Source organism: Carcharodon carcharias, chromosome 2 (assembly GCF_017639515.1).
Source record: "Carcharodon carcharias isolate sCarCar2 chromosome 2, sCarCar2.pri, whole genome shotgun sequence".
Classification (NCBI taxonomy): domain Eukaryota; kingdom Metazoa; phylum Chordata; class Chondrichthyes; order Lamniformes; family Lamnidae; genus Carcharodon; species Carcharodon carcharias.
Genome location: NC_054468.1, coordinates 86,389,960 through 86,416,663, shown reverse-complemented (window position 1 = coordinate 86,416,663; position 26,704 = coordinate 86,389,960). Strand labels below are relative to the sequence as shown.

The 26,704-nt window shown below is 43.1% G+C and overlaps 1 protein-coding gene across 1 annotated transcript; it reads right to left on the bottom strand.

The window, feature by feature from the left end:
• Window positions 1–10,706: 10,706 nt before the first annotated feature.
• LOC121287753 (probable G-protein coupled receptor 148) lies at window positions 10,707–11,794 on the bottom strand. Its single transcript, XM_041205653.1, has one exon. It carries the CDS (start codon window positions 11,792–11,794, stop codon window positions 10,772–10,774), a length of 1,023 nt encoding a protein of 340 aa, XP_041061587.1. The 3' UTR covers window positions 10,707–10,771.
• Window positions 11,795–26,704: the final 14,910 nt, after the last annotated feature.

Genomic DNA, 26,704 nt, shown 5'->3' with positions numbered 1-26,704 from the left:
GATCTTACAGCACAGGATTATTCTTAAAGCTACAGTGCAACATTTCCCAAAACTATAATTACTACAGCTCTTTACAACTGACGAATATTATATTCTTGATAAGCAAGGGGGTAAACGGTTATCAGGAATAGGCAGAAATGTGAAGATGAGGTTACAATCAGACCAACCATGATCTTATTGAATGGTGGAACAGGCTTGAGGGGCCGAGTGGCCTACTCCTGCTCCTAATTTGTATGTTTGTATAGCTTCCTCTCTTTTGTGTTTCTGCCCCTTTAAGATAAAAATGCTGGCTAGTGTGAAAGAGAACAGTTTGAAAATATTCACGAAACTGAAGGTGGATTTTGTGACTTATTTCACAAGTTCAGGTGAAGTAGAATGCTCTGTCATCATGCTGTCATGGAGAAAATGCAGTCGTTGTTGTGACTATCGAGCACAAGTTTATTGGCTTGTTTACGTCACCCATCTCTAGGACTTTCATTGCTGGCAGCACAGTTACTAAGGGAACATTATTTAGTGCGTAATTTAATGGACAAGAACCCAGCTGCAGTTTACTTAAACACACTGATTTAAGGGATCTATGCGGCTGGTCCCTTTGTGTAGCCACAGAGTGCACTAAACACTAAATAATGCAAAGAGAGTTCTAATGAACGTATAAGCAGCTTAATTAATCTTTACAAAAGGTTTTAACTGGCTGTTTTCAAAAGGAACAAAACAATAAAGATTTCAGATTGGTCCAGGCACACTGCAAGTGTTAGTTCTCTCTTTTCTGTACAGCATCTTATCTGCCATGAGATATGGTTGCCACAGGCTGCTGGAAGAAACAGGAACTCAGTTTGAAGTGAGAGAATGAAGGAGGAAGTTTGAATTGGCAGAAAGAAAGTGAATTTGGGATAATGGGAGAGTCTGGGATGATGGAGGCCAGAGTTTCGAATAACAGAGAGTGAAACTGGGATAATAGAGAGAATGAAGCTGAGAAAATAGAGAGGAAGTGATCTGAGATAATAGAGAGAAAGAATCTAGGATAAAAGAGAGAGGGAGGGTCTGCAATAATGGAGAGCAGAGTTTGAGATAACAGAGACAGTGAGCTGGGGATAACAAGGAAATGGGGAACAGAATGTGCCTGGCACATAGCAGGAAGACTGAAACTAGAATAATGGAGAAACAGATAACAGATTGAATCTCGGGAAACAGGAAACATAAAGCAGAACAGTCCTGGAATAACAGAGAAATAGGCAGAGGTGAGCCTAGAATAATGGGCAGCAGTGTAAGCCTGGAATAACAACAATAACAACTTCTGTTAATAATACTTCCCAAGATATTTCACAGGAACATTATAAAGCAAATTTGACACCAATCCATATAAAGTGTTATTAAACATAGAAACAAAAATTGCTGGAGTACTGAGTGGGTCAGTCAGCATCTGTGGAGAGAAACAGAGTAACATTTCAGGTTGACACTTCATCAGAACTGCTTAAAGTGATATTAGGCCAGACAGCCAAAAGCTTGGTCAAAGAGGTAGGATTTATGGAGCATATTAAAGGAGGAGAGATATGGAGAGAGGGTTACAGGGAAGAAATTCCAGAACTTAGGCCATGACAACTGATGGCATGGCCACCAGTGACAGAAAGCTTGGAGGGTTTTGAGGCTGGAGAAGATTTTGGGAGATAATGGTAATAATGAAGGGATTTGAAAACAACAATGAAAATTTTAAAATTGAGACATTGCTTAACTGGGAGCCAGTGTAGGTCAGCAAGCACAGGGATGATGGGTGAACAAGATTTGGTGGGAGTTGTTGTTTGTCCTTCATGGCAAAGATGTCCATGTTCATCATCTGGGATATTTGGTTGCGTTCCAGTGGGTATGTAGGTGAAAGCTAAGGCTGATTTGTGTCCAGAAGGTTTGGTTGCAAATAGGACTGATAATTGCATTTTGGACGAGCTGCTGTTTCAGGATTTCATCTCCTTGCATGTTGTCTCTGCCTGTGATATGTGCTTGCGTTTGTAGGAGGCCACTCCCTTTCTTTATTTGGTCACCCCAGGTGCAGCGATCCTGGGTGAGCTTCTCCAAGGACTCGAGGTTGATATTAAAACTCCCAAGTGAAGCCTTCAGAGTGTCCTTGTAGCACTTCCTCTGATCGCCATGAAAGCACACCTCAGACCCAAGCTCTCCATAGAACATTCACTTTGGTAAGCGAGTGTCAGACATTCTTACTACATGACATACCCAGCTCATCTGTGATTGTCTCAACATGGTGTGGATGCTTGGCATGCCATCTGATCTTCAGAAGCTTCTGAAGGCAGCTCGAGTGAAAACAGTTGAGCTTCTTGGCATGATGCTGGTACACAGTCCAGGATTCACATTCCCAGAATGGGCAGGACTGTTGCACTATAGACTTTGTTAGGCAGTTTGATAGGCAGACTTACATCTTATCACTCTCAGACTGATGTTCGAAGTCTGCTGAAGGCAACACTTACTTTGGCAATTCTTGTATGTGTCTCATCATCGATGTAGAGAGCCCAATAGAGTGTGCTGCCGAGATAAGTGAACTTATCGAACTTCTGTCTAACAGCAAATCTCCAAGAGCTGATGCTATCCCAAATGAGGCCTACAAGCCTGGAGGTCAATGGATGCATGTTATGACCTGGGCATTAGAGCTTTGGATGACCTGAAGTTTACAGAAAGGGGAATGTGGTGACCAGCAATGAGTGATTGAAAAACTTAAATCCGGAGGTAACAAAAGCATGAATTAATGTTTCTGTAGCAGACAATCTGTGGCAGGGTTGGATCGGGCAATGTCACAGAGGTGAAAATATGCGGTCTTGCTGATGGCGTGGATATGTGATTGAAAGCTTGTCTCAGGTTCAAATATGACAGCAAGGTTGCAAGCAATCTGGTTCAGCCTCAGATAGTTGCTAGGGCGAGGGATGGAGTTGGTAGCTAGGGAATGGAGTTTGTAGTGAGGACCAAAAGACTTTGGTCTTCCCAGTATTTAATTAGAGGAAATTTATGGTCAGCCAGTGCTGAATTCCAGAAATGTAGTCTTATAAGTACAAGACAGTGGAGGGTTCAAGAGAGGTGATAAGGAGATAGAGCTGGGTGTTGCCAGTGTACAGGTGAAAACTGATGCTGTACTTTTGAATGATGTTGACAAGAGGCAGCATGTAGGTGAGAAATAGGAAGGCACCATGGATAGATCCTTGGGGGACACCGGAGGCAATGGTACAGGAAAAGGAAGGGAAACTGTTAATAACAGTTCTCTGGCTATGATTTGATAAGTTTGGAACCAGGCAAGTGCAGTCCCACCCAGCTAGACAACAGTGGAGAGGCATTGAAGGAGGATAGTGTGTTCAACCATATCAAGCTGCAGACTGGTCGAGAAGGACAAACAACCAATTAGCAGCGTGAGTTTGCAATAACAATCATTTTGATTTATTTCGCACTGTTAACATAGAAAAATCATCTGAAAGTCCATTACAGAGGCTTAAGGAAAAATGGACTGAGCCAAGGAAAGAGGCATTAAGAGGGATAACCAAAAGTTTGGTCAGAGACGAGTTATAGAGGGTCTCAAAGGAGGAGAGGGAGGCGCATTTAGGGACTACATTCTAAATTGTGGAACTTAGCTTTGATGAAGGAAGGGGTGATTGCATGGTAGTTCTGAGTCAAGAGAAACAGAGAACTCTGAGGTTATAATGCTAGAGAAAAATACAGAGATAAGAAGGGCAAGACCATGGAGGAATTTAAACATTGGTATGAAGATTTTACATCTGACATGTTGTAAGGCAGTGTAGGTCAATGATGACAGGGGTGATAGGTGAGTTGGAATTTGTGCAGGATTGGATACAGGCAACAGCTGAGTTGACATTTCCAGAAGGCGGGCGTTGGAAAACCAACCAGGAAAACATTGGTGTAGTTAAGTTTTGAGGTGACAAAGACTTATTAAGTGGAGTTATTATCAAGCAATTCCACTATAATGCATTGCACTTCTACAAGGTCCTACATGTTCCTTAGTCAATAACACGAGAGAATTTTAACAGTTGTGTGAAGTAGGAATTACAAGATGAGTGAAGAGTTGTGATCTATCCATGTCTTTTGTGCTGTGTCTGCCAAGCCCCACATTAACTGAAATACCTTTGCAAGTGCAGTAAATTGATGGATATTCCAACAGAAGGCCTTGTTAGTTTGTATGTGATGGTGGCAGGTTGGAGGGATGCACCAAGTGTGAGGGTTTATGGAGAATTATTTTAATGGCTGGGTTATATCCAGGGTTATAACCCTTCCTCCGATGCTAGAAGTTTTTGTATTTACTATATATACAGCAGAATCACGGCACAGGAATTATGTGCGACAATCAGTAAGTTTACATTAATTGCAAGACTATTGAAGCGTGTTTGTCACAGTTACTTCCTGTGTCATAATTTTTTATCCCTCTTTGCCTTGTCTGCCAATTTCACTGGCAGTTTAGATTTTCAAAGTGCTAATACAGTTAACAAATGGATTATAAGCCATTATAGCATATGATAAACAGTGAACCCATAAGACCATAAGATGTAGAAGTAGGCCATTTGGCCCATCGAATCTGCTCCGCCATTCAATGAGATCATGGCTAATCTGATAATCCTCAACTCCACTTTCCTGCCTTCTCCCCATAACCTTTGATTCCCTTACTGCTTAAAAATCTGTCTATCTCAGCCTTGAATATACTTAATGACCCGGCCTCATAATGACCCTGCGGTAAAGAATTCCACAGATTGACTACCCTCTGAGAGAAGAAATTCCTCCACATCTCTGTTTCAAATGTAAGGGGTGACCCCTTACTCTAAGATTAAGTTCTCTGGTCCTAGACTCTCCCACGAGGGGAAACAACCTCTCAGCAATTACCCTGTTAAGCCCCCTAAGAATCTTATATGTTTCAATAAGGTCACCTCTCATTCTTCTGAACTCCAATGAGTACAGTCCCAATCTATTCAACCTCTCCACATAGGAAAATCCCTCCGTCCCCGGGATCAACCTAGTGAACCTGCCTCCAATGCCAGTATATCTTTCTTTAGATAAGGGGACCAAAATTGTTCATAGTATTCTAGGTGTGGTCTAACTAGTGCCTTCTATAGTTTTAGCAAGGCTTTCCTGATTTTATACTCCATTCTCTTTGAAATAAAGGCCAACATTCTATTTGTCTTACCTATTACCTGCTGAACTTGTATGTTAGCTTTTTGGGATTCATGCACGAGGACCCCAAATCCCTCTGTGCTGCAGCTTTCTGCAGTCTTTCTCCATTTAAATAATATTCAGCACCTCTATTCTTCCTGCCAAAGTGCATAACCTCACATTTTCCCACATTATATTCCATGTGCCAAGTTTTTGCCCATTCACTTAACCTGCCTATATCCCTCTGTAGACTCTTTGTGTCATCCTCAACACTTGCCTTCCCACCTATTTTTGTGTCATCCACAAACTTAGCGATAGTACATTCATTTCCCTCATCCAAGTCATTAATATATCTTGTAAATAATTGTGGCCCCACCACTGATCCCTGTGGCACTCCACTGGTTACAGGTTGCCATCCTGAAAATGCACTCCCCACCCCCACCCCCTCACCCCTGTATTCCAATTCTCTGTCTTCTATTGGTTAGCCAGTCCTCTATTCATGCTAATATACTAACCCCAACACCAATAGCTCTTATCTTATTAAGTAGCCTTATGTGTGGTACCTTATCAAATGCCTTTTGGAAATTCAAATATATTACATCTACTGGTTCCCCTTTATCTATCCTGCTTGTTTGTTCCTCAAAGAATTCTAATAAATTTGTTAGGCATAATTTCTTCTTCGTGAAGTCATACTGACTCTGCTTGATTATATTGTGCATTTCTAAATGGTCACTATTACATCCTTGATAATAGACTCTAACATGCTCCCAATGACAGATGTTAAGCTAACTGGCCTGTAGTTACATATTTTTTGTCTCCCTCCCTAATTAAATAAGGGTGTTACATTGGCAGTTTTCCAATCCTCTGGGACTTTTCCAGAATCTAAGGGAAGAATTTTCCCTTCGGCAAGTGGGGGCAGGGCCTGCTTGCTGAAGTGTAAAAAGATGCGGGATGACGTCAGGTGGAACTCCCAACTCATCCCGCGTCACTTCCATTTGCAGGTCAGCAGAGGTGCAGCCGAGTCAGCTGCGTGCCCGCTGACCTGTCAACAGCCTATTGAGGCCATTGAGAAACTAATTACAATCTTTAATGGACCTGCCCATCCAACCTTAATCTTTGCAAAAAGAGTGCACTCCCAGCTGAGGGAATTCCCCCCTACCCACCCCCCCACCCCCCATCCCACACCCACCACCCCCCCACCTCCCCTCCCAGGGAGTGCATAGTGCTTCCTGGCAGATGTCACGCTGAGCGGGCCTTGATTGGCCCGCCCACGTAAAATAGCGGCACACTCCCAATCGAGGGCACCAATTGGAGGTGGGCCCGCCCGCGCACCACTCCCGCACTTCCCCGCACCCCCCACAACAGGGGGGAAAATTTTTCCCTTAGGATTCTTGGAAGATTACTACCAGTGCATCCACTATCTCTGCAGCTACATCCTTTAACATCCTAGGATGCAACCCATCAGGCCCAGGGGACTTATTGGCCTTTAGCCCCATTAGTTTCCCTTGTACTTTTTCTCTAGTGATAGTTATTGTATTTATTTCCTCCCCCACTTTTGCCCCTTGATTTTTTAGTATTTTTGAAAAGCTATTAGTGTCTTTTACCTTGAAGACTGATGCAAAGTATTTATTCAACTCCTCTGCCATTTCCTGGTTCCTCATTATTATTTCCCCACCCCCATTCTCTAAGGGGCCTGTATTGACCTTGGCCTCTCTCTTCCTTTTTATACATTTAAAGAAGCTCTGACTGCCCATTTTTATATTACTTGCTAGCTTACCCTCAAAGTTTATTTTCTCCCTCTTTATTATTTTTTAGTCATCTTCTGTTGGTTTTTAAAACTTTCCCAATCCTCTGGTTTACCATTAATGTTTGCCACATTGTATGTTTTTTTCACTTTTATACTAACCTTACTTCCTTGGTTAACCATGATTGGTTTATCCCTTTTCTAGAATCCTTCTTCCTCACTGGGATATATCTTTGTTGTGAGTCATGACCTATTTTCTTAAACATTTGCCATTGTTCATCAACCATCTTTTCTGCTAAACTCCTTTCCCAGTCCACTCCAGCCCACTCAGCCCCTGTTCCTTTGTAATTACCCTTATTTAAGTTTAGCACAGTTATTTCCAACCCAAGTTTCTCACTCTCAAACTCAATGCTAAATTCCACCATGTTATGGTCACTGTTTCCTGAACCTCGCAGAGATTAGGTAGTGGACACAAGATAGGGTGTTATTGAATCCAAACATTTCAGTTGACTTATGAAGGGTAGGAATAGAGGTGGCAAATGGGAAGAAAACTGAGGGGAATTGGGGAAGATGGAGTAAGCTGAGGGGATATTGAAAAGAGAGCAGACCAGATAAATTTTAAACTTTAGGGCTACATTGAATGCAAATTGGGCTCTCTGCCATTTCACAGTTTTCCTCCACTTATCAGAAAAGAGATGACAGAGGGAATGGGGTTTGTAATAGATAACAAAATACTTGGCAACACTGACACATTGCGGAAATCTTCCACTTCACACGGACTTAAAGCCGTTTTCCCCAATACTTGGACTGCCAATGATCACAGGATTTGTGATGGAGTTAATATTATCAAATTTCACTAAGTTCCACTCAGCGCCATCTACAGGCATTGCAAGGGGAAAAAAATTACCCCAAAGTGACAGTGGTCAAATGGTTAAGGCCCTTGATCTTTTAGCTACAGGATTGAATGCAGGTCATGTTACTGGAGCAGTGATGGCTGTTAAGCCTGCAACATTACTTATAGCCAGGGAAATCCTCCCAATTTGGCATACACGAGGGGTTGGGCATAGATCAATATAAGGGCCAAGATGGGAGGAGGTAATTGGACTAGAAGGAGGCTTGTGTGGACAATTGACCATTTGGGCCGAATGGCCTGTTTCTTTGCTGTAGACTCTGTACAAATCTGCGGGTAGGGGTGATCACATTTAACATGTATAATTCTAAAGGAAGTGTTTACATAAGACTTTCCATTAGTGTAGTGTGATAAATTCAATAACACATAAATCGTTCTTATAATTAGGAAAAGTTACCCTTTCTACCTCCCTAGGGCCATTCTTTCTGCAATGCTAAAGTGCCATGTAATTCAGCTCCCTCTCTCCAACTACATTCCGATATGCAGGGCTAAATCTTACAGTCACCAGATCAGGGCCCTGTGGAAGTTCTGATGCATGGTCCTACATGGGAATTGCCAGGGAAGCTTCAACTTCCCTCTCCCTGGCACCCTCCATGAACGTCTCCAACCCTAAGGTAGAGTTGAAAACTTCGGACAGTTCCACGGGACTTACCTCAATAGTTACCCAGGAAATGTTAGGTAGATTGAAGCCTAGTCTAACACCTTGGTAACTACTCAACTGACTCCTGCCAATTACCCCCCTACCCTCCGCCTACGCCTCTGGCCACCCAGCTACCCCCCTGACCCCCAAATTAGGCCCTGATCCAACCTCACTACCCATCCCGACCACCCTACCAACCCCCCCAACTACTCTACTGTGCTCCCGACTACCTGACTACCCCCACGACCAACTGCCCTGCCATCGACCCGACTACCCCCAACCCAACCCTACCCGAAAACCCCCGAACTGACTAACCTTCCCAACCACCCGACTACTCTCACAATCTGATCCAAACACCCCACCACCACCCAACTACTGGCCCCGACCTGACCTAACTACCTCCCGACCACCTGATTACCCCTCCTGATCACCCAAAATCCTTCCGATCCGATTGCCCTCCCAACCATCCAACTACCCCCGTGTCCATCTGACAACCCTCCCAATACAACCCAACCACCTTCCTGACCACGCAACTACCCCTGCAACCACCCAATTACACCTCCAGACCACCCAATTATCTTCTGAAACACCTAACATTCTGTCCTGACCTCTCCCGACCTGATTACCCACTCAACCCCTACACCCCTACCCATCTACCCACTAATCCACTTCACCCATCTCACCCACCCCTACCTACTTAGCCAATTCACCCACTTACCCACTTATGTACCTATCCAATTACCCACCTTGCCCACCTCACTCACCTACCCCTACCCACTTTATCCACCTACCCAACTCACCCATTTATCCCTCACCAATTTACCCACCTCACCCACTGAGCCATCTCATCCACTTACCCATCTCGCCCACCTACCCACCTCACCCACTTACCCAGCGACCCACCTCACTCACCTTACCCAATTATCCACCTCACCCACCTACCCACTTCACCCACTTACCCATACTACCCCTTCACCCATTCACTCATCAATTCACTAAAATTCATACTGGACATTTCAATTTACCCCATGGCAGCAGATACTGTAAAAGGGGGGCGTATCCTGTATTCCCTGACTCTACCCCCCTCCAACGGAGTTCCCCGATGGAAGCAGTGCTGTGCATTTCTGTAAAAGCCAGCACAGAACCCCGATAGAAATGCACAGCAGTGTTGAGTTTACAAGAGCAACAGCAATCCGACGATCATTGCCACTGCTCGATAGATCTGAGCCAAAATATCTACAACTTAATTGACCTGTCAACCCAGCAAATCCAGAGTTCAGATTTGCAACCTCACCAAAAAAAGTGACTCCATCACCAATTTCATTAAGCAGCCTCGGGTGTCATATGCTTATAAAATCTTTTTGATTTTATAAACCGTTCATTCTCGAATTTATCATGAGCATAATCATAGGTGGTTTACCGATGTGTGCCTATCTATATATACAAATACAAAGCACCATATTTCCAGTAATTTATTAAACATATTTAAATTTTTATGACAGTTCTTCATAATATTTCCAGTAAAATATTCTTTAAAAATCAGAACAGCATTTTAAGATACAGACCAATATGTTCCAGATTTGAGCTCTGGACAGTAGCCCTTAAGGAAGGACAGTTTTCAAACATATCAACCAACTTTGAATGTTACATGGTTGTCCACATTGGTCTTTGGCAGTTGCTCCAAGCTTTAAGACACACCCTAGTTGAGGAGAGACAGGAACAACAGTATCAACAGCCAAAATAAACTGTGACCTTAAAACTCCACTTGGGGTCAAGGCAGAATCCCAGGAGATCTTGTATCACCAAGTCCCATTAAAACAAACAAATCTTTGCTTGAGTAATATCATCAATCTCAGGGGGAATTGATCACCTCCCCAACAGCCTCATCTGCTCCATTGAGAGCTGATCTGGAGAAGATGCTATTTCTTGGGTCTCACTGGACCTTCAGTCTACAATGAGAGTAGCATGGTGTGCTCCAGCGTTGTGCTGGTAGATCAGGCTGGACACTGCTGAACAGCCCATGCACGAGCAAGCACCCATCCTGCCGGACACCTGACCCCTTTACTGGGAATGGCAGCCTGGAGCTACGATGGGACACCTAGAGGGCTAAAGTTGCGATTTCTACCTCCTAGAAGGACAAAGGTAGCAGGTGCATGGGAACACCATCACCTCCAAGTTCTCCTCCAACTCACACACCAACCTGAAGGCAGCTCACCACCACCTTCTCAAGGGCAATTAGTGATGGGCAGTAACAACCTTGCCAGTGATGCCCACATTCAAAAAAAGATTTTTTTTTCGCTACGGACTAGCCCTCTGCAGAAATTCTGGGCCCCTATCTGTTTATTGCATGTACACAACACGTTCTGATGATGAATAGCCTCTTGACTGCCTCTGCCAGTTCTCTGTACCTCAGGCCATAAAGATAAGGGCACAGCAGTCGTGGGAGCATCATGAAAATGTGAATGTTGGCACTGTAGAGCCACATTCTAGTGCTGGGGTTGACAAGGTGTGAGTCACTGAACACAATCTCAAAGCTAAAAATCAAACAGGGGCCAAAATACAGGAAGAGCACGATCCCATGTATCAGCAAGGTCATTCGTGCCCTGGAGTTGAGACTGTCCCAGATCCCTGAGCTCCTGGTTTTGCAGTACAGCATGACGTAGCAGTACAATACCATTAAGAAACAAATCAAAACACTGCACACAAGGAAAATATTGATACCCAATATCAGCTGGTGGTTGAAAGGACACAAATCTGGGGTCAGTAATATGAGACACATCTTGTGGCCGTGAGTGAGAGCCGGCTGTTTTGCCAGGATCCCAGTTAGTAAAGTGAGTGGATACATTGATGCTAGAATCCAAATCACAATTACAAGTTTGACAGTTCGTGACGGGTGTATTAGCGACAAGTAGCGCAGTGGTAAACTAACTGCTATGTAGGTATCAATTGCCATAACAGTGATGGTTATGACACTGCTGAAGTCAGATATAGTTCGTCCAATTACTGCAACATCACAAAGGAGATTGGGCATGCACTGCTGTGCTGCAATGCTAATTGCTATAAAGCTGTTAAGGAATAGGAAAATAAGATCAGACACCAAAATATTGGCCAGAAGCAGATACCTCGTTTCTCGGCGGAACCTTTTTGTTAACAAAATAAGCACTAGAAGCAGTGGGTTGGCCAACAACGTGCCTGCGAGGCAAAAGGCTACCGAGATGAGAAAAAAGTTTAAACGCTGATGAAGGATACCTTTAATTGAGACGCTGCAGTTCTCACTGTCATTGGTGGCATTGGAAAGCCTAATGCCCGACAAGATCATAGTGAAATTAGAAACATTGATCTCAAGAAAAGCCATTGCATTTCCAGTCAGATGCGGCCAGTATTGAAAAATGCCAACCTCTCAGTTTGGTGTTGTTACCAAGATCTTTTACATTCTTTCCAATCGGTGACTGCTGATATACTTTCCCCTGGGTTTGGGGCTTGAGTTACAAAAGGGAACTTCAGCCAGTCGCATTGGGTCACATGATTGTTCTACTCTACACTATTTTTTCTTCATCAGTCAATATTCAGCTTTAACCCTGTCTTAGGTTGGCAGACTTGAGGGCATCATTTCCCATTTGATACTCGCCTCTTGATTCCTGCGAATTAAACATTGATTGAAATTTAACAGAAATATTGGCACAAAATGCTATCAAGTCTTTAACGTTGTGGGAATTTTAAAGAGAGGGATTCACGGGCAAAATGATTCCAAGATCAAACAGTAACAGAGAATTAGAATTGCCTACGATATTCCCTTTTCCAACACTCATTTCAGTTGATTTATTTTTAAAACTTATTTATTACTTATATTTAAAAAGCATGTATTGATGAATTTATTGACAATATATATCAGGAAGAGGTTACTAAGATCCGTAGATCTTTGTTAAGTATGTTTATCAAGGAATATGGAGCAGAGGGACATCTTAAGGCACAATAGGTAGCATCCCTGCCTCTAAACCAGAAGCTCATGCTTCAAGTTCCAGTTTAGGACTTGATGGCCAAGGACGGTGCATTTATAACATGGCCATACAGGTTGAGTATTGTCCTGCAGATCCTTCCAACACATGCCAATGGCAGCCATGTGATGGAAAGAATGTTGCAGCCTCTACCGTCACTATCCATGGCTCCAGACTAGAACATGCATTTAAAAGTGCTTGTTGCCACTGCATCTCAGACTCCCTGAATGATTGGTAACACACCATGGAGCAAAGGTGAATAGGGGAGGTGGTGGTGTAGTGGTATTGTCTCTGGACTAGTTTTCCAGAGACCCAGGGTGAACGGGGTTTGAATCACCACGGCAGGTGGTGAAATTTGAATTCAATAAAAATCTGGAATTAAAAGTCTGATGATGACCCGCGAAGCAATTGCTAATTGTCAGGAAAAACCTATTTGGTTCACTAATGTCCTTTAGGGAAGGAAATCTAGGGCAGGACTTTATGTGTCATTCGGGCAGGCAAGCGTCCCAACGTCATCGCACGCTCTCGTGATCTTTCATTGGGTCCGTGCGAGAGTCAGCAGCACATCCACCAACAATTAAGAAGCCTAATAAGGCTCTTAAAGTATTAATTAAGTTGTATTTTTCACTGCCCGCTCAACCGCTCGGTTGGCAGGTGGGCGAAAAGGCCAGGTGGCCTTTGCAATTTTTAAGAAATCTTATCCACGGGCAGGACGAGGCTTCCAATGGTAAGTAAAAAACTTTTTAAAAATGTTCCACTTCATTTGAAACATGTTCCTTTTCATGTGACTGAGTCGCATGTGGGGTCACATATTAAAACTTTATTTTCCTTTGTCCAAATCTTTTTTTCTATTTGTTCATGGGATATGAGTGGCCTGGCCAGCATTTATTACCCATCCCTAATTACCCTTGTTCAGATGGCATTTAAGAGTCAACCACATTGCTGTGGGTCTGGAGTCACATGCAGGCCAGACCAGGTAAGGACAGCAGATTTCCTTCCCTAAAGGACATTAGTGAACCAGGTGGGTTTTTACAACAATCGACAGTGGTTTCATGGTCTTCATTAGACTTTCAGCGCACCTTTCAAGCTGGTTGGCTGTTAATTGGCCAGCCAGTGTGAAATCGCGGTCAGGGCCTGATCGCGGACAGTGGCCCATTTCACGGCCACTCCCCGGCCCACCCACCGTGCCCGCCCGACAAAGGGAAAATCCTGCCCCTGCCTTTCCTACCTGGTCAGACTTACATGTGACTCCAGACCCACAGCAACGTGGTTGACTCTTAAATGCCCTCTGAATAAGGGCAATTAGAGATGGGCAATAAATGCTGACCTAGCCAGTGACGCCCACATCCCAAGAACAAATTTTTAAAAATGGGGTTAAGGTACAGATCAACCATGATCTAACTGAATGATGGAACAGACTCAAGGGATGAAATGGCCTACTCTTGTTCTTATGTTGCTGATATTAAATAAAAAATTCTTGCTGAGCCTCCTCTGTTTGGTCCCACCAAGGTGGCAGTTTAGGACTAATTACTCAATGTTAGCAGGTTGAGAGGACACCAAGGCCGGGCCTAATGAATTACTCACTATACACTCCTCCCATGGCACATGTCAACCATTGGAAGCTTGCTCTTTGATGAAGGGTGAGATGGACATCTGATACTGGCTATAGGAATTTAAACATTGGCAGCAAAAATTTGGAGGAAAGGGGATTTTTGACAGTTAAGCCCCTTGATTTGCAGAAGCTGAGTACATATTTACAGGTAGTCGTCAGCAATGTGTTAATATTCACAGGGGATCCTCAGGAACATGCCAATAATTGAAGGGGCACCTCAGGAGTTTGACAGTATTTTCAGGGGGTCCCAGGAAGTGTCTTAGTATTTGCAACAGGGGGCGGAATTTTCCATGCCCGCTGGTGTCGGGCATCATGGCAGGTGTGAGCAGACAATATGGCGGGAAGGCCAAAAATCAGTTTCACAACGTCGTGAAAGCAGTTTGCAATCGCCCACTCTGCCTGTCAAAGGTGGGCCATGTTTCTCGCCGCTGCACATGGGGAACTTCACTGTAATACATCTGCATGTCATGATAAGCCCAGCTCGCCAGAATCATCCCCCCACCTGGATCATCCAAGCATCACATTGGCATCTTTCACAACTGTACATGCACCTGGGGAGCTGCACTTTTATCTACCTTGCTTTGGGCAGTACTCACATTCATCAGCACCAAGCTTCATCGGCAGCACCACATCACCTTTAGGGGTCTCACGGGCAGGTCTCTACCTACCAGACCAGTCATAAGGCGGGGTGGCTTTTGAATGGCTGCAGGGCTAGGGTTTGCTTGGGGAAGGGGAGAAGTGGCTTCAGGCAAGGGAAGAGGCTGCAGGGCTGTACTGGGGCAGGGGTTACCCCAAGGTGTGTGTGGGAGTACATGTTAATCTGTGTAAGTGGGCCTGAAGATGGTGAGGGCTGAGGAGGCAGTCTCCAGAGGAGATGAGGCCAGATGGAGATATGAGGGTGTGTGTATGAGAGAGAGTGAGTAATGATGTCCCTTGGGCTGGCAGTGAATGAGGTGCTCGTGAATGTGTGATTCCACCCAGGGGTTCAGTGGAGTGTGTCAATGTTTACAAGAGAAAAGGAAAACTTTCATTTATATAGCATCTTACACAACCTTAGGACGTCTCAATCCACTTGACAGCCAATGAAGGATGTTTGAAATGTAGAGATTGTTGTAATGTAGAAAACATTAGTCCTCGGGAATATGACAATACTTTTCAGGGGTTCCACACAAGAAAATTTGCGTTGCAAGCTGTAGATCCTGGCTGGCGGGAATTGCATAAAATTGGAACGGATGTAGGAGAATCGGGAAAAGGAAAATCAAGAGAAGTTAGAAAATTTTTTTGATAAAGGTTTTGAAAACATCTCTCCTATTTCAAATTATACATTTCTACATTGGGTCCAAAGCTCTGAAATTCCCTTCCTAAACCTCTCCACCTCCCCATCTCTCTTTCTCCTTTAAGATGCTTCTTAAAATCTACCTTTTTTGCCCCCTCTCCTAATGTCTCCTTATCTGGCTCAGTGTAAAAATTTTGTTTGATTACCCTCATGTGAAGGGTATTGGGAAGTTTTACTGTGTTAAAGGGCATTATATAAATGGAATTTGTTGTTGTTGCATCATGTTTATTTGAATAGTGCCACAATGTTTACAATGGATTTTGCTGACAAGACTTCCTTTCTCCTTTGATCTATCTCAAGGTTTTCAAAAGAAGCGGGTTTGGAAAGGCAGAGGGTGGTGATGCAACAAGTGACCGAATGAATACACAGAAGAGGGAGAATTTTCCAACATGAATGCAATTTTCACCTGGATGGCTAGAAACAGGTTTTACACCAACACCAAATTAAAGTCCTTCTCTGATGTCAGCTCGTCATTATTATTATGCACATCTCCAGCTGCAAAACCTCTTTGTGTACTAGTGGAAAATTACCTGTTAGGGCAGAGTTAAGGGGAACAGAAGTTGTTGTGGTTGAAACAGAGATATGTACATCTTTGCCAGGAAACATGTTGCCATGGTAATATCACTGAAGGAGTCAAAATGGTGTCATGTAATTCTCTGCATGATAAGTCGATATATTTGATACCTCTTCATAGGAAGCCTTTGTAGAGAAGATCTGTTTTTAAGATGGCTGCCAGTGGCTGTATTTCCCCGCAGTGCTGGTGATGCACTGCTGGTCTGCACAATTTGCACCTTTAAAGTCTATAATCTATTATCCCCCCAGCCCCCTGGCAAAGATACTGGAAACTTTGAAAGTCTTAATGGCATCTCAACTCATCAGCAGTTTATCACAAGGCTGAAGGGGCAGGGGACTAAGTGGTTGGAGTAAAGAGCTCCCTCCCCATTCCCTGCTCCCTCCCCATTCTCCCCACCACCCGCACCGCCACCCCCCCCCTCCCTCCATAAGATCCCACATCACTTTCTGATTTCTAATGCTTAGCTAGTCACCCACACAAACATTGGGCTGACTGGACCGTAATTTCCATATTGACATCTCATACTTTAAGCAGTGAGATAATATAAAAAAAATCAAAGCCCATTAAAAGTGGATTGTTTCCAGCCAGTGCAACCATGCATTAACTGTACACAGAATAAATTCAGATTTTCACTCACCTGACTGAGCCGAGCTGGTGGTAAAGTGCGTTTGGAAGTGGAGTCGATGTTAAGTAAACCTGTCCAGAGCCAATCACCTCCTGGATGGAAATGGGGCCATTTTCAGTAAATATCGCTGCTATTGATTCATTAGGAAATGAAGTGATAACACCATTGTCATCAGCACTGAATAAGCAGGCAAGGCTATCTCTGCCATAGTAACTGAGCAAATAAAAATCACAATAGGTGCCATGATGCTCATGCAAATTATTGCCACTGATAAGCGCAGTTACAGGTGGAGAAGGCACCAAGGCCAGGGGGCTGGGGGGGATAATGAATTACAGACTTTTAAAGGTGCAAATTGTGCAGACCAGCAGTGCATCACCAGCACTGTGGGGAAATACAGCTGCTGGCAACCATCTTAAAAATAGATCTTCTCTACAAAGGCTTCCTATGAAGAGGTATCAAATATATTGACTTATCATGCAGAGAATTACATGACACCATTTTGACTCCTTCAGTGATATTACCATGGCAACATGTTTCCTGGCAAAGATTTAAATATCTCTGTTTCAACAACAACTTCTGTTTCAAAATCCTTGACTTTATGAAAGATATCCCATGAGCCAACCATTTTAAACAGTTAGTCAATGGTGTGTTAATTGTATTATTAAAGTTAAGGATATGCAGCTGGGGGATATTAATTGATTAAGTACCTTGAGCTCATATAAAGAGAAACTTCTGGGACACTGGATGTTTGACATTTATAATGCTACATTCTGTAAATAAATCTAGTATTTAAAAAAAGGATTGACATCTGATTTTCGACTTCACCACCTGGCTTCAGGGTGAATTAACAGTTAAGAATGCTCAAAATGGCAGAAAATGGGCCTTCTAGAGCATTGCCTCAGCTGGTCGGTGTGGGAAATGGGGTCAGAGGTTTACCACTAAACCCTGGCAGTAGACATGGGTTACAATCACCTCCCCACCAGCAGAAATGGGCTAGAGGTATAGTTGCCAAATGTGATTAAAGGTTTTGTCACGTGATATTCCCGCGTTCCAGCCATTAGTTTGCCAACAAATCCATCCCTGTAATGCACGCTTTTCCAATGCTGGGCATAGGCAGGGCTGGGTGGCTTGTTTTTCAGTTGACACAGACATGATGGGCCAAGTGGCCTCTTTCTGTGTAATAAACTTCCCATGATTCTATGCCAACTTTTAAAAATTCATTCACGGGGTGTGGGCTTAACTGCCTGGACCAGCATTTATTGCCCATCCCTAATAGCCCTTGAGAAGGTGGTGGTGAGCTGTCTTCTTGAACCATTGCAGTCCATGTGGTGTAGGTACACCCAAAGTGCTGTTAGGGAGGGAGTTCAGGATTTTGACCCACCAACAGTGAAGGAACAGCAATATATTTCCAAGTCAGGATGGTGAGTGACTTGGAGGGGATATTCCAGGTTTCCAGGTGATGGTGTTCCCTTGTCCTAGATGGTAGTGGTCATGGGTTTGGAAAGTGTTGTCTAAGGAGTCATGATGAAGTCCTGCAGTGCATCTTGTAGATGGTACACATTGCTGCTACTGTGCGTCGGTGCTGGGGGCAGTGAATGTTTGTGGATGTTGTGCCAGTCAAGCGGGCTGCTTTGCACTGGACGGTGTCAAGCTTCTTGAGTGTTGTGGGAGCTGCACTCATCCAGGCAAGTGGGGAATATTCCATCACATTCCTGATTTGTGTCTTGCAGATGGTGGACAGGCTTTGGGGAGCCAGGAGGTGAGTTACTCATTGCAGGATTCCTAGCCTCTGACCTGCTCTTGTAGCCACAGTATTTATATGGCTAGTCCAGTTCAGTTTCTGGTCAATCATGACCCCCAGAATGTTGATTGTGGGGAATTCATTGATGGTAATGTCACTAACTGTTAAAGGGTGATGGTTAGATTCTCTCTTGTTGGAGATGTTCATTGCCTGGCACTTGTGTGGCACAAATGTTACTTGCCACTTGTCAGCCCAAACCTGGATATTGTCCAGGTCTTGCTGCATTTAGATTTGAACTGCTTCAGTATCTGAGGAGTCGTGAATGGTGCTGAACATTGTGCAATCATCAGCAAACATCCCCACTTCTGACCTTATGATGGAAGGACAGTCATTGATGAAAGGAAATTGGAAAGCTAAGAGATTCATTACTTAATTGGATGGTGATTGACTGTCAACCAAATAGCCTTTTCCCCCATTTTCTATATTTTTATATTTGGTTCAAAAAAAAGTTCAAAGGAAATTACAAAAAGTGTATATTTTTAATGTCCCTATGAATTTTCTCCAGGGTTGCACACGGCAGTGTCCTGGAGATTGACCTTCAATTCCTGGAGACTCCAAACAAATCCTGGAGGGTTGGCAACTCTAGCTAGAGGGATACAGTCAATTCCCCATCAGTAGATGTGAGCTAGATGGGCACAGTCACATCCTCACAAGCAGATAAGAATTAGAGGGATACAATTACATCCCTACCAGCAGATATGTGCTGGAAGAATACAGTCACATGGCCACCAATATATCTGGGGGCGGGGGTTGAGAGACTAGGATATGATCACATTTTCAGCAGCAGCTGATATGGATAAAGATACCATGACATTTCTGAAGTAAATACTGGAGCAGTATAAATATGGGAGATCAGATCCTCACCAGCAGATATCGGGAGAGAATAATATTGTACATCACATCTTTATCAACAGATATTAGGATGAGGGATACCATCACCTTCCCCAGGCAGATATGGTGGATCAGGCATCACCAGTGGCATTTGGAAAATGTTCACAGGTGTAATCCTATGAGGAAGTTTCAACCAAGTCCCTGCTACTTCAACTTGTACTAGCAGCTGTGCCTTTCGAGGCTATGCTTCACTATCAGGCTGCATCTAGTTTCAACATCTGTAACATAAGGCAGTCAGTTGTACATAGATACATTAAACAAGTGATTGACGCCTGGCCTGTTAGATTGAGCTTTCTCACAAGCTTCCCCATAAATTCACATCACCAAAAACAGCACTCCAGGTTGACCATTGTTCTGTAATTTTTCTTCAATTATTCATTCATGGGATGTGGCCTTCACTGACAAGACCAGCATTAATTGCCTATGCTTATACATCTGAGTGGTTTGCTAGGCCATTTCAGAGGGCATTTAAGAATATAACACATTACTGTGTCTGCAGTCACATATATACCAGATTGGGTAAGGATGGCAGCATTCTTCCTCATTAGTGAACCAGACAGGTTTTTATGATGATCCAGTAACTTCATGGTCACATTATTGATACTCGGTTTTTTTATTCCAGGTTTATTTATTTCACTGAATTTAAATTTCTCGGCAACCTTTATGGGATCTAGGGATGATCTAGAGATAATTAGTTGAAGCCTCGGGATTTCTAGACCAATTACAAAACCACTATGCTACCATACTCCCTAATTTAGTGTTCAACTACATCTAGAAGAGCAGAGAAAAACCTGATATAAAAACAAAATACTGCGGATGCTGGAAATCTGAAACAAAAATAGAAAATGCTGGAGAAACTCAACAGGTCTAACAGCATCTGTGCAGAGAAAGAGAGAGTTAATGTTTCATGTCCGTATGACTCTCCTTCAGAGAGAAAAAACTGAGTTGCAATGGCTCATTGAGGAGCACGCGTTCACAGGAAATTGGGTCTGTAGGCTTTGGGTTAACGTGGAGCCTGCCGCTGGTATGTGCCACCTTCTATAAGGAGATCAATAGTCAGCCTGTATCTGGAGAAAGCAGGGCTATCACTGGTGAAACTGTCCTCTTCCCTCAACACTTTTTACTGGGCTTCTATCCATACATAGGGATCCTCATCAGTGTCAGTAAATGTCCAGATCACTCATGCATCAAGCTGGTGTCATAGTACGTAGTTACGATGTTACAGATTCTGTAAAAAAAACTGTACTCTCTTTTAAAAAAGGACATGGTAGGCCTTAAAATGGCTGTCAAAGTCACCTGACTTTACAACTGCAATGTTGTCAAGCTTCTGGAAGGCTCTGAGTGGATTACAAGCGGACACACCCAGTCCTGAAAAGACTTTTGAAATTCAATCAGTCCTTAACAACAATGGCTTTACCCGAAAGTGTTAAAAATCTCTTCCTAGCCCACCAAATATGGAAGAATTGGGCCATTCAAGTTAATGGCCGGGGCATTTAAAATGTAATTACTTCAGCTAAAAGACAATGGTTAAGATAGGGCACAGACATGGGTTAATCAACTTCCTTATCTGGAATATGTTTTGGCATTTTGAAACAGTGGCCATCTAGGCTTGCTTGTCAAGAATATAGAAAAGGCAGAACAAGCTGCTTAGAAGAGAGAATCCATCTTGAAGAACCACCTTGATCCACCTTGAATCATATTCAGTGCAGCAGGAAAGAAATTGCTTGCAATAGAGACAGAGAAAGGCAGTTTTTTAAATTCATTTAAGGGATGTGGGCTTTGCTGGCTGGGCCAGCCAGCATTTATTGCCCATCCCTAGTTGCCCTTGAGAAGGTGGTGGTGAGCTGTCTTCTTGAACCGCTGTGATCCATATGGTGTAGGTACACCCACAGTGCTGTTAGGAAGGGAGTTCCAGGGTTTTGACCCATCCAGAACAACCAACTGCTTCTGCTGTAAAGTAACTAGGCAGCTAAAAGTGTCATACCTGCAGAACTAGAAGGAGGGAACCTTCTCTCCTCCCTGTAAACTTGATTCCATCTACCAAGCTTACCTGTGAAAGCAACCTTCGGCAGTTCGACAGTGGAAGCCATCACAGCTGCAGAGCCAATTCTACAATCTCAAAACCTTCACTTCAGACAATGCAACATCTTGGCTTCAAAACATATCAGGCCTGCACCGAACAATACAGACTTAACTTGATTCATGTTTATAAGTATCGTTTTATCTTCATTTGTAACTGATCTTGTCTTTACTTAAGTAACTTCCTGAGCAGTACAGTGAAATAAACTAACCTAAGTAAAAACCTTTGCTGCTGGGTTATTTCACATTGAATTTCTCACTCCAAGGGTAAAAGTACACACTCACATACAAATACAATTGTCCACAGAGAAATTTGGAGAAACACGTTTGAAGTGTCCATGAGACTGGTGATTAATAGATCGGTCAACAGGTATATAACTTTGATCTCTCTTCCAGCTGAATAGCACCAGCAGCATGTCACCATACTACATTTCAGATCACAACAACCTGCTGTGTTAAAATATTTCTCCTCATCTCCCCTTTTCTGTTCAGGCTTGTTGCAGATACACTCAGGCCATCCGCTTGGCAGGTGGTGCTGTTGGATAGTCTTATCTTAAAGAGTGCTATCTGTTCCCAGGCTCTGCAGGGACTGCACACAGCATCGGCCATGCTGTAATTCCTCATCAGCCAGGTTTTGTGGCTGCACTTTGGGGAAAGTGCCTGTTAGAAGCAAACAGGTCAATCCTCCTTCTCAACCAAGTTACCCTTCCCCAATCTCCACTCTGGTGCAGTAGCTACTCTCCTTATGCCCAACTATGAAGTGCCTGGGACATTCTTCAAGTTAAAGGTGCTAAGTAACTGTAAATTGTTGGTGCCATGGATGAAGTTGAAACGGCCAAGGATGAAGCTGAAAGAGGCTGAGAGGCTTTAGTAGACTCAACATCGATCGAATCTGTCCAACCAAGGCCGTGCAACAATCAGCAAAACCAACTGGATGTTAAGCTAACAGCCCAGACAGTGAAATATAAGTCAGAGGAGGTTGTGATCAGACTGTAGAGTGCTGATGCTTGAGTACTGCATCCAGTTTTGGTCACAAAGATGCAAGGAAGAGATTCGAGTGCCTGAGACAGTGCAGAGCAGAAACATGAGGCTGATTCCTGAATGGTGATCATATGGAAATACATGAGATAGTTAAGGAAATGGGAAAAGTAAATCAAGAATATCACTTGCAATTAACAAAATGACATAGGTTCAAACTAAAAAAATGATAACTGATATCAGGAATGAGTTCTTCATTGTAGATGTGGATCAATTGGTAGCACTCTTGCCTCCGAATCAAATTGTATGGTTCAAGTCCCTGGTATCCTGTCTAATATTTATCCATCAATCAATATCTCAAAAGCAGATTATCCGGTCATTATCGCATTTCTGCTTGTGGGAGCTTGCTGTGTGCAAACTGTGTCATGCCTCCTACATTACTACAGTGACTATGCTTCAAAAGTACTTATTGGCTGTAGAGTACTTTGAAAAACACGATATAAATGCTCAGGGCTGGAGAGGAACTTGAAGTGGGAGGGGGAGGATCCAGTGTTCATGGTCCATATAGGCACCAACGACATAAGCAGGAAGTTCTGCATAGTCAGTATGGTGAGCTAGGCACCAAATTAAGAAGCAGAACCTCAAAGGTAATAATTTCTGGATATTACCTGAGCCACATGCAAATTGGCATAGGACAAATAAGATTAGAGAAATTAATGCATGTCTCAAAGACTGGTGTGGGAGAAATGGGTTCTGGTTTGTGCGGCACTGGTACCAGTATTGGGGGAGGTGGGACCTGTACTGTTGGGACGGTCTACACCTGAACCGTGCTGGGGCTTGTGTCCTCTCGAGCTGCCTAACTAGGGAAGTAGAAAGGGTTTTAAACTGAATAGTGGGGGCAAGGATCAAATTTGGGAAGATGTGGTAAACCAAGGAGTAGAGACAAGGCAAGAGAGACAGATACTAAAATGGGAAATGATAAACAGACTGTGACAGGAAGGGACAGAGAGTACAAATCTAAGAATAAATCAGCAGATAAGGATAGATGCTACAAAGATAACAAAAGGACAAAACTAAAGGCTTGTATCTAAATGCAAGTAGCATTCAAAACAAAATAGGTGAACCGATAGCGCAAATAGAAATAAATAAGTACAATCTGACAGCCATTACAGGGACATGGCTACAGGATGACATAGATTGAGACCTGAATATTGAAAGGTATGTGACATTTAGGAAGGACAGGAAGTTAAGAAAAGGTGGAGGGGTGACTCTGTTAATTAATGATGGTATTAGCACATTAGAGGGGGATGACCTAAGTTCAAGAAACCAGGATGTAGAAGCGGTTTGGGTTGAGATGAAAAATGATAAAGGCAAGAAGTCACTTGTGGGAGTTGTGTACAGGCTCCCTAATTGTAATAGGGCAGAGTATAAAAGAGATAATGGGAGCTTGCCAGAAAGGTGCAATAATCTACATATGGACTGGATTTTAATCTACATATAGATTGGAAAAATCACATGGGCAAAGGTAACATAGATGAGGAATTCATAGAATGTTTTCGGGATAGTTTCTTAGAACAACACATTCTGGAGCCAAGCAGAGAGCAGACTATATGAGACTTGGTATTGAGCAACGAGTTAGGATTAATTGATAACCTCCTAGTGAAGGCACCCCTAGGTAGCAGCAATCATAATATGACTGAATTTTACATTCGTTTTGAGGGAGAAACGAGTGCGTTCAAGACAAGTATTTTAAACTTAAATAAGGGCAATTATAAGGGCATGAAAGCGGAGCTAGCTAAAGTAAACTGGCAAATGAGGTTAAGGGATATGTCATTAGGAGTTCAGTGGCAGATATTTAAAGGGATATTTCAGAATACACAGAATACATACATTACAATGAGAAAGAAAAATTCCAAGGGTCATGAGGACTCGAAACGTCAACTCTTTTCTTCTCCACCGATGCTGCCAGACCTGCTGAGTTTTTCCAGGTAATTCTGTTTTTGTTGAGAATAAAAATTAAGCTTATTATCTAAATGGTGAGAGATTGCAGAGCTCTGAAGTATAGAAAGATCTGGGTATCCTAGTGCATGAACACAAAAAGTTAGTATGCAGATACAGCAGGTAAATAGGAAAGCTAATAGAATGTTATCATTTATTGTGGGGGGAATTGATAACAAAAGTAGGGAGATTTAGCTTCAGTTATATAGGGCACTAGTGAGACCACATCCAGAGTATTGTGTACAATACTGGTCTCCTTATTTAAAGAAAGATGTAAATGCATTAGAAGCAGTTCAGGGAAGGTTTACTGGACTAATACTAAGGATGGGCAGGTTGTCTTAAGAGGAAAGGTTGGACAGGTTAGGCTTGTATCCACTGGAATTTAGAAGAGTAAGAGGCAACTTAATTGAAACCTTTAAGTTCCTGAGGGGTCTTGACAGGGTGGAGGTGGAGAGGATGTTTCCTCTTGTGGGATAATCTAGAACTAGGGGTCACTGTTTAAAAATAAGAGGTCGCTCATCTAAGACAGAGATGAGGAGAAATTTTTTCTCTCAGAGGGTTGTGATTCTTTGGAACTCTTCTCTTCAAAAGGCAGTAGAAGCAGAAGCTTTGAGTATTTTTAAGGCTGAGCCAGCTAGATTCTTGATTAACAAGGGGGTGAAAGGTTATCAGGGGTAGGCAGGAATATGGGGTTGAGATGACATTCAGATCAGCCATAATCTTATTGAATGGCGGAGCAGGCTCCAGGGTCTGTGTGGCCTACTCCTGCTCCTAATTCAGCTGTTCAAATGAGACATTAAACCAAGACCCTATCTCCTCTCTCAGGTAATGTGAAAGATCCTATCTGAAGAGCAGGGGAGTTCTCCAAGTGTCCTAGCCAATATTTATCACTCAACCAATGTCATTAAAACAGATCATTTGATCATTATCTCAATGTTGTTTGTAGGATCTTGCTGTATGCAAATTGGTTGATTTGTTTCCAACATTATAACAATGACTGTATTATGTTGTCCATGAAGTGCTTCAGGACATGCTGAGGTTGTGAAATGTATATATAAAAGCAAGGTCTTTCCCCCTTTCATAGTAAAATGTGCAGAATTATTGAATTTGATCCCAAAATATTGGGAAAAATCTCAGACATTCATGCAACAAACAGGGAATCTGGGTAATCATGTATCAGTGGCCCTGGCAATTGCCCATTGCATCAGAGGCACTGGACACAGTTAGTCCACACTGCTAGAAACAAGCTCAAAAGGACTGGGTGCAGGCTAAGATTTTATTTTGCTGTGATTAATTTGTGCTCTTAGCATTTTAATTTCCAACTGTAAACATTACTGAATGGAGGGTAAACACAAGGGAATAGTGGGATAAAGAGGGATTAAATAGTAGGGAACAGTGGGACACCGAGAGGTTAAATACTAGGGAATAGTAGGATATAGAGAGGCTAAATGCAGGAGAATAGCGGGATATAGAGGGTTTATGTACAGGGAAATAGTTGGAATCATGAGGTTAAACACTGGGGAATAGAGGGATATAGAGGAGTTAAACCCTGGGGAATAATGAGATATAGAGCGGTTTACAGGGGAATCTGTAACCTCATATGGCCAGCATATTCCCCACTCTACCATTGCCATCAAGCCAAGGGATCAACCCTGCTTTGAAGAAGACTTTAGGAGGGCATTCCAGGAACAGCCCCAGGCATATCTAAAAATGAGGTGTCAACCTGGTGAAGCTACAACACAAGACTACTTGCGTGACAAACAGCATAGGATGCATGCAATAGAGAGAGCTAAGCAACCCCACAGTCACAGATCCAGTCTAAGCTCTGTGGTCCTGGCACATCCAGTCATGAATGGTGATGGATAATTAAACAACTAACAGGAGGAGGTGGTTCCACAAATATCCCCATTCTCAATGATGGGGGAGCCCCGAACACTAGTGCAAAAGCATTTGCATTTGCAACAATCTCCAGCCAGAAGTATAGAGTGGATTATTCACCTTGGTCTCCTCCTGAAGTCCCCAGCATCACCTTAAACAAAAAATGTGAATTTGCAAAAACTACCATTAAATCCTTGGGGCACATCATACAACAAAAAGGCATATGGTAGACTCTCAAAAAATGAAAGGTAAAGGGCAATCTTCCTCAACTAAATTGTGTTACTGACGTCCAGAGATTCCTCGGAATGCACAATCAGGTTGGTAAATTCATTCCCCACTTGGCTACAATCATTGAACCTTTGAGAGAACTTTTAGGGAAAGGTCAACAATGGTTTTGTGGTATTGAGCAAACCAACGCATTTCAGAAAATAAAGGAAAGGCTCTTCTCTTCAGGTGTGCTGGTGCATTATAATCCCAGATTGCCCATGGTGGTGGCCA

Coding starts and splice junctions, on each gene's coding strand:
- LOC121287753 (XM_041205653.1), bottom strand. CDS start 11,794: ATGGCTTTTCTTGAGATCAATGTTTCTAATTTCACTATGATCTTGTCG.